Genomic DNA, 9,366 nt, shown 5'->3' with positions numbered 1-9,366 from the left:
TGAGAACTCCCACATTTTAATTCTTTTTTTAAAATTGAAAATTTATTAGATTTTTTAAAGAATGTTGCAGAAAGGCCAGGTGTGGTGGCTCACGCCTTTAAACCCAGAACTTTGGGAGGCTGAAGCGGGCAGATCACGAGGCCAGGAATTTGAGACCAGTCTGACTAACATGGTGAAACTTCATCTCTGCTAAAAATACAAAAATTAGCCGGGTGTCGTGGTGCGTGCCTGTAATCCCAGCTACTCAGGAGGCTGAGGCAGGAGAATTGCTTGAACCCAGGAGGCACAGGTTGCAGTGAGCCAAGATCGTACCATTGCACTCCAGCCTGGGCAGGACAGAGCAAGGCTCCGTCTAAAAAAAAAAAAAAAAAAAAAAAATTTGCAGAGAAATACTTAACACCAAGGAAAATATTTTTATAAAACAATTGCTCACTGGTGCCAGTCACGGTGGCTCACGCCTGTAATCCCAACACTTTGGGAGGCTGAGGCAGCTGGATCACAAGGTCAGGAGTTCAAGACCAGCCTGGCCAAGATGGTGAAACTCCATCTCTATTAAAAATACAAAAATTATCGGGGCATGGTGGTGGGTGCCTGTAGTCCCAGCTACTCGGGAGGCTGAGGCAGGAGAATGGCATGAACCCGGGAGGCAGAGCTTGCAGTGAGCTGAGATCGCGCAACTGCACTCCAGCCTGGGTGACAGAGCAACACTGTCTCAAAAAAATTAAAAAATTAAAAAATAAAATAATAAATAAATAATTGCTCACTGGCATGCCCCTATGAGAAATTTCTGCAATGTTATATTCCTTGCTGTTATAGGTAGTGATAATTAGCACACCTTATTCCATTAATTTCTTCCTGGACTAAGGTGCAATGAAGAAATAGTTAGTTTTACTTTAATTGAGTAGAGTTTAGTTGCACAGAATACCTACAAATGGAATCAAAATTATGAATTGCATATAAGTGCTGGTACATCAATGCAGATAGTGAAATTTTCTTCAAAGGAATCCTCTATGCATCAGCTGACAAGGAAGTATTCACACTTACTTGTGTGTGTGTGTGTGTGTGTATGTGTGTGTATACACACACATAGAAACACAAACTTAGATAAATGACTTATGAGAACAAGCCAAGACCAAAAGTGAAATTAAATCTATTAGAAAAGTTAAAAACCCTACAAAGGAGCATTTTTTAAAAAACCACAGTTGGCACATGATCCATTGGTCTAACTTTCAGGTTTGGTGTCTCCATCCCCTTGGATGTGGGTTGTAGTTGTAATCAGCTACTGGAAGACAGTAATCAGACCTGGTTTCCATGGACATGATTGTGGAATCATTTCTTGAAGCCTGCCTATAATATGCATATGGCAACTGTGAACCATATTGGGAGTTGGTGGACATATTATTATTGGCTGTGACATTATACTCTTGCCTTCCACATGAGCCCATATAGGCCTTCTGGCTTTGAGGAATATAGGACAATCTTTCATTCCAATCCTCTGGAGGCCCTGGAAGCACCTTCCTCCGAGCTGCTGAGATCACATTTGCCACAATGGATTCCTGGATGTTTCTGGGTCTGAAAGCATCATCCACTAGACCGAGAGGAGATTTTGCTGCTGCTTCCCAAGGAGTTGGTCTCTTGTTTGCTTTCTCTAGTCCATCAGTTGGTTTGCTAGAGTAACTATAAGTAGGCTGGTATACCCAAGGAGATGCAGAAATGGTGGGTGGGACTGATCTTCCGGGAAGAGAAAGGGAGCGCCCACTCTCCTAAAAACAATGAAAATATTAATATATCTAATTCATTTTGGTTTGTGCTGATTGTTACTCCAAAGTATTCCTAGCATCATTACCAAGCACTGCAAAATAATAATAATAATAATAATAATAATAATAATAATAATTAACCCCCTACAATGCTTAGTCTTAAAGCCAGGACAGGCTGCCTGTCCTGCCTGTCCCCACCTTTGCAAAAGTGGGCCAAGGGCGAATAGTGGGCTGCCACTTGACCCCACCTTTTGCACTTGGCCCTCCTAGTTGCTCCCCATCTGTGAACGCATAGCCCCAATTGCTGTCATCTTTCTTAGGCATAGTCACTAGGGGCAGGGCAGGGCAGGGGCTTTGTCATCACTAGGAAACACCTTTCCTTCTCTCTGCCCTGTACATAGGCATATGTGCACTCACATCCCAACCTCATTCCTATCCTGCTTTCCTGGTACAAAATAAACAAAACTTATTGATAACCTCAGAAACAAGCTGTAAATTACCGAGTTTTTTACTCTTCCCAAGTGACTTTTAATCCGTTATCTAATTTTGGTCTAGTGAATGAATATAGCAAAAACAAACAAGAGCTCTGTAGATGTAGTTAACATTACTGGTATTAAATGGTTGGCCCTTTTCCTCTCAAAATCTATTTATATGGTGAAGATCACATGGATTTTTATTTCCTAAGTGGAGTGTATTGCCTTTGTCTCTGAGGGAATTACTCCTGCCTCTTGTTTAATTTGCATTTTGCTTCCGTTCATGTGTATTACATTCCTAGTTCTTGGAGAGTTTGTATCCCTGCAACATTCCTCTGTGTATACTAAATATTCTGCTTGACTAACAACACAGAGATATTATTGATTATTATTATTATTATTATTTAGAGCGGGGATTTCACTCTGTTGCCCAGGCTGGAGTGTAGGGCATGATCATGGCTCACTGCAGTCTGAAACTCCTGGGCTCAAGAAATCCTCCTGCCTCAGCCTCCCAAGTAATTGGGACTACAGGTGCACACCACTATGCCTGGCTAAATTTTTAAAAATCTTTTTTAGAGACAGGATCTCCCTGTTGCCCAGGCTGGTGGTATTAGACTCCTGGCCTCAAGCCATCCTCCTACCTCAGCCTCCCAAGTTGTTGGGCTTACAGACATGAGCCCCGGTGCCCAGCTACAGCAATATAATTTAATGAAAGCTCTTGTGTTCTCATTCTCTCCTTTTATGCCTCTGCATTTCTAGGAATGCTGATGGCTGGCTATCTACATTACATCTTCACACATTCCAATATGCGTGAGACTACCTGAGATAAGCTCTTGGCAAAACCGCAGAAAGGGTACACCTAGGGGACAGGAGTATCAACTTTGAAAGGATCAAAACATCCTGTTTCCTAACAAAAAACATTACTATGCTTAAAAATTGCTCTCATTTTATAAGCAGTTTCAACAGCTTTTCTGTTAATCAAGTTCTTAACTTTAAAGTGAATATCAATACCTGGATTTAGGCAAAATATCTCAGATTCAAATGTTTCGTTTTTGTTTTTTTTATTAGGCACACAAAGAAGGCAGATGGTTCATTCTTGGTTTCTATCTGAAGAATAAGGGGGTCAATATAATGAATCTTGATTCTCTCTTTTTAATCACTTAAATTTTACTTACAACGGTTGAATCTTAGCAAAAACTTGCTTTCACTAATCCTGTCTTAATTCAGAACCACTCATAATTCTCTTTACTATACATTTGGGTGAGGTGTGGGGAATCCTGACTTTTAGTCACCTTCAAGGTCTTAGTTTCTATTTCACATTATGTATGTGTTCATTTCATAAACTCATTTAATATAAATTAACATATTGCACACCTAATATTTCCAGGTACTCTTTTATAAGCTGAAGACTTAAAGATGATAAAGTCCTTGCTCTCAATAAGCACACAATCCAGTACTAGTTTTAGCCCCACAGTAGCTGAATTAAATCAATTACAGAAGACCAGTTTGGGCCAGTGCAGTGGCTCATGCCTGTAATCCCAACACTTGGGGAGGCTAAGGTAGATGGATCACTTGAGATCAGGAGTTTAAGACCAGCCTAGCCAACATGGTGAAACCCCATCTCTACTAAAAATACAAAAGAATTCTCCAAAGTGTGATGACATAGGTCTGTAATCCCAGCTACTGGGGAGACTGAGGCACAAGAATCACTTGAACCCAGGAGGCAGAAGTTGCAGTGAGCCGAGATCAAGTCACTGCACTCCAGCCTGGGTGACAGAGCAAGATTCTGTCTCAAAATAAATAATAAATAAATAAATAAATAAACAAACAAACAAACAAATAAAAGATTAGAGAAGATAGAGAAGAGACTCTTTAACTATCTTGACAGGAAAAAATAGGAAGTTTTCTAAACTGTGAGAAGTGGTAAGTCTCACTGTGATGAAGGGAAATGTAGCTCTTTCCTGTGGTGTGTGTCTATATCTCACTTTTGTCCTTTCTGTGGAAGAGTTAGAACAACACTGGTCTACAGCGTCCCCGGGAGAGTTTTCAGAGTCCCATGATTTTGCTTTGTGTGGTCTTTGATTATGGTAGAGGCAGGCAGCAGAGAAATTCCAGGAAGACAGAGGTGGGTCCCTGGTGAAACCCCACCTTCAAGCCAAAATAGTCTGAAACTCACAGCCCAAAGTGAGAACTTCTATTCCTGTTTGCCCATTCTCTCCTGATTGGTTCTTTGTGAATAGTGTCTTTTTTTTTTTTTTTTTTTTTTTTGAGACGGAGTCTCGCTCTGTCCCCCAGGTTGGAGTGCAGTGACGTGATCTCGGCTCACTGCAAGCTCCACCTCCTGGGCTCACGCCATTCTCCTGCCTCAGCCTCCCAAGTAGCTGGGACTACAGGTGCCCGCCACCACACCTGGCTATTTTTTTTTTATTTTTAGTAGAGACAGGGTTTCACCATTGAGCCAGGATGGTCTCGATCTCCTGACCTTGTTGATCCACCTACCTCACCCTCCCAGTGTGCTGGGATTACAGGCATGAGCCACCATGCCCAGCTGAATAGTGGCTTTTTACCAGTCGAATGTTTTCCAAAACTACCTATGGCCCACTCCACCCACATCCTGTGCCTGTAAAGGCCCCAGACTCAGTCACTAGAAGAGAGAGATGGCTGAACTTTGAGGGAGATGGCCAGACTACAGAAGAGATGACCTGACTTCAGGGGAAGACAACCTGCCCATCCCCTTCCCTCTCCAGCTCCTCTCTCCACTGAGAGCCATTTTCATAACTTAATAAAATTCTCTGCCCTTCAATTGTCTGTGTGACCTCATTCTTCTTGGACGCTGGCCAAGAGCTTGGAACTCACCGAGTGCAGATACCCAGAAAGGCCATCACACCAGCCCTTTGCCCTCATTGATGAAGGGCAGCCACCCCACACAATGAGGCAAGAGCCCAGCTGAGCTGCTAACCACCGTCTGTGGACAGCAGAACTAAGAGAGCACTGTAACGCTCCCTCTGGGGCTTTGAGGTTGCAGGCACCCCAACCTGGGCACCGCCATGGGCCCCAAATGAAGTTTGCTCCTGTCAGTGCCCAGAGTGGCCAGCCAGATCCCACACTCACTCACTCATGTGCTCCCTCCCTCAAGGGGTTGAGCGCAGTGGGCTGAGTAAACAGGGCACCCCTGTTGCAAGTCTGGCAAAGAGGTTAAAAAAAATCCTGCATCAATTAGATGTATACCTTGAGGGACTGCTTTAGTTAGTTATTTAGGTATTTTAAAAGATAGAAGGCTGAGAGGATGGCAATAGATAAAGGGAGCTAAGACTTTACAGAAATCTCAGTGAGGCCCCTGAACATCTATACAGGTGTTTGATTCACTGACTAATAACTGGAAAAAGAAATAATTATCAATATACTTGGGAGTATTAAGTACTATGTGAAAGCATACATGGCAGTGATAAGACATCCAAAACATTGTATGAAAGAGAGGAATTATTTTTTGGTGTTTCACTCATGCACTGAGTTTGAAAATATCCAGGAGAATTGAAATTTGACAGAATTTAGAAAGTTCAAAATATCGTTCAGTGATATCCTATTAACAAAGAGATGAATGTGCAGGGAGAAAACTAAAATATTGAAATATGGGATGGAAAGAGTAAGCCAAGGCTTTCTGAAAGGAAATTAAAACCTAGGATTGAAGCTGAAAGCAAAAATCTCATGCCAAACATGCATATGACAAATGTAAGAGCAGGGTCGGTTGTGAGGAAAGAGGAGTGATCAGCTCAATAAGCAAAATGACCATTGCTCTTCTGCATTTCCCCAGACTGACGAACATGCCTCCACATTCTTTCATGTGCTAGTAATAGAGAATAAAATGATAGACCATTTTAGGTTAGAGATCCAACTGGGATATAAATAAATCATTCCATAGGTACAATGTAGTTTCTGTTTGTGCCCAAAATATTGCAAGCCTCTAGCATCCACCTACACCCATACTTCTAATTTTAATGTATTTCCCCAAAGCAATTTTCACAGTGTTTTTTTGGTGCTGTTTGCCTCTGTCCATCACAGTTCCAAGGCTCAGGCTGTTCTCTGCTTGGCTTGCTGAATGAAGCCATGTGATACACCCTGAGCCAGAAATGACCAAAGGAACCTAAAAGTAGCAGAGGTGTTTCTTTTGTTTTGGAATTTGAATGTCTGAAGCTGGAATCCTAGCATAGCATGGATTAGGTCCTGGGTTGTCCTTTCAAGCATGGGTTGTACCATTATCAAGGGAATTTAATTTTTTTTTGTATGAGAGCACTTAACTGTAACCAAGATGTTAAATTAGCTTTACCCATGATGTGTCATCAAATGCTTCTTTCTTTTTGTCTCCCACTACCTTTTAAACTTTATTAATAAAAAAGGTTTTCTGCTGCCACTGGAAGAAAACTTAGCAGATCCTGGGGCATTTTGCTTACTTTTGGGAATAGTTCAAAGGTTGCCTTAAGTTACTCAAACCAGTTTTATTTTGAAATAGAAGATTCCATCTCCTGAAATAACAAACTCCAATTTCAACTTTATTAAAGTTAAATCTCCTCCCCTTCCCCAGCTGGGGCCCACTTCAGAAAGCCTGCCTTCCTTCAGGGGAGGAGTTTGATTGACTTCTTCACTCTACTTCCGCTTCTTCTCTCAGGTCGCTAACTCTGCCTTCTGGTCCCCTGAGATTGGAGGAAAAAAAGAGTAGAAAGAAAAGAGCAGAAGGAAATTTTTACTTGATTTGGCAACATGATATTCTGGCCTCTTACTCTTATGGGAGATTGAAAGATTCCCATCACTGGGGACATCTTACCTCCAGTCCTTGATTCATGCTAATTCTTCTCTCTTCTAGGGGGTGACTTTGCACTCATCCTGTGTGCTCCCTTAGGCAGCTGTCTACCTACAGTGCGTAGCTACTCACATCATTTGCCTGTGGGGATGTAGAAGAAAATTTCCTGCTTCTTTGCCAGAACAGTTTCTCGGCCTGTCCCTTGCCCTCCAAATTTCCTGAGTGGCACTCAGACCCCACTCTGACCTCCTACCCATCCTCATGCAAGTATCTCCCATGAAGTTCTCTAGGAAGACACTTTGAAACTCTTCTCGCACACAGCTTGAGGTAAAAAGGTGAAACCCCCTCCACGCCACCTACTCCAAACACACACATCTTCAGCACTCTGGAATTCCTTCTCACAGAATCCTCTCTCCTTGCCATAATCAAACCCCTTTTAATCACTCGGACCTGGCTGAAGGGTTCAAGAATTGTGGAAGTCATTTGCTACTATTTTCTTCGTAAAGTCTGTATTTGAATCTGGAATGTCACTTCGGTGGGCAGCATCTCTTCTATCTGGGGGCCTTGGGTAAAACTTCAATATCCTGTCATCTCATTTTCAATACAGTACAAAGCTCCCTCTCTCTTATTTTTCTTTTTAAAGTAAAATGTAAGCTAAAATTGGAAATATTTTTTCTACAAATCAGTTCCAAGAAATTTCTCTAGTAACTTCAAATAAAGTTGAAACCTTATACCTCACTGAGGCCTTTCTCTAGAGAAGAGGGGTACTTGTTTCCAGAGCATCTTGGTCAATCCTTAGGCTCTAGATTTTGGGAACTTCTTTATTACATTGAATAAAACATTGCTTCCCATGGCTTTACCCCAGTGATTCTGCTAATATGGATTACATCTGCTTCTACTTCTATGCAGCCATTCCTTCACACATTCCCAGTTTCTTCCACCTTTCCTGAGTATCTTCACTATCCTGTTGCTATCTGTTATTTTTCAAACTAAGGAGAAATAATATCTATGTCATTCATTCCCTCAAGTTCTCCACATCCTTCTTCCTCCAGTTTGTTGGGCAAGGCTAATGCAGGTATAATACCTTGATCTTCTTATGTAGATGTGTGTACATAAACACAAGGCCATGTGCTGAGTGAAGACATCATTCAAAATGACTGAGGGACCATGTCATCTGGCAGATGGTATAGTTAATACTGCATGTGGAACATTCAATCTGTGTGCATTTAGAGCATTCTGTTCTTTAATTGTTCAACCCATGAGAGCACACACCAATCTTTAGCTGGCCCAATATAATGCATGCAAGGCTCCCACAGAACTCATGAGTCACCGGGTGTTATAAGTCCCACAAAAGGGCTTAACGCTAAGGAGGCATTTTTCTACCTCTGTCTTTAAAAATAGCCAACATTAATAGACTGCTTACTGTGTGCCAGGCAGTGGGGGCTAATTGCTTTATGTGGAGTGTTTCATGTAATTGTCACAACCCCATGAAGTAGAGACACTATTATTATCCCTATTTTTCCAGAGGACAGTGAGACTTGAAGAAGGTAGTAATTTCCCCAAGAGCAAAAGCTAGTAAGAGTTGGAGTGGAAAATTGAACCCAGGCAGGCAGTCTCATACCAGAGTTCCTAAATCTAACTGGACTATACTTGCAACGATATTGTTTTGAGAGAATATATATATATATATATATATATATATTTTTTTTTTGAGACAGAGTCTTGCTCTTGTTGCCCAGGCTGGAGTTCAGTGGGGCAATCTTGGCTCACTGCAATCTCTGCCTCCCGGGTTCAAGCGATTCTCCTGCCTCAGCCTCCTGAGTAGCTGGGATTACAGGCGCCCGCCACTACGCCCGGCTAATTTTTGTACTTTTAGTAGAGATGGGATTTTGCCATGTTAGCCAGGCTGGCCTCAAACTCCTGATCTCAGGTGATCTGCCCGCCTCGACCTCCCAAAGTGCTGGGATTACAGGTATGAGTCACTGTGCCCAGTCTGAGAATATCTTTTTTTTAAAAAAAGATTCAAAACCATGCAAACTGAATGGAGTGAGATCTTAGAAATTTTGGAAAAGGTCATTTAAATTTTGATTAAATTTGGATTAATGACTACTGGCGTCTTGGCATTTGTCACAAGAACAGGCAGGTAACCAGGCCGTAGGGAATACAGAGCATCGCATTTAAATGCACTTCTGCTGCATGAAGGTGAGAGAGCTGGGGCTCTGCATGCAGGAGAAAAGCTCAGAAGTTCTGAGGGCCTTTCTCAGCTTAACATAAACCATCTTCTCATGTCAATCAAATGTTGATTTATCCACATAGCTTGTTAATAAAACAGCTTAGT

The 9,366-nt window shown here is 41.9% G+C and overlaps 1 protein-coding gene across 2 annotated transcripts in view; it reads right to left on the bottom strand.

The window, feature by feature from the left end:
* Positions 1-656: 656 nt before the first annotated feature.
* The window catches only part of SYNPO2 (synaptopodin 2), a 172,375-nt gene continuing 163,665 nt past the window's right edge, over positions 657-9,366 (bottom strand). For both annotated transcript variants that reach the window (XM_025385069.1, XM_025385071.1), the window contains one exon: positions 657-1,763. In XM_025385069.1, the coding sequence (XP_025240854.1) occupies positions 1,230-1,763 (534 nt within the window). In that variant the 3' untranslated portion in view covers positions 657-1,229. The remainder of the gene's footprint in view (positions 1,764-9,366) is intronic.

Source organism: Theropithecus gelada, chromosome 5 (genome assembly GCF_003255815.1).
Source record: "Theropithecus gelada isolate Dixy chromosome 5, Tgel_1.0, whole genome shotgun sequence".
NCBI lineage: Eukaryota > Metazoa > Chordata > Mammalia > Primates > Cercopithecidae > Theropithecus > Theropithecus gelada.
The sequence above is the reverse complement of the archived record's forward strand: the minus strand, read 5'-3'. Positions and strand labels throughout refer to the sequence as shown.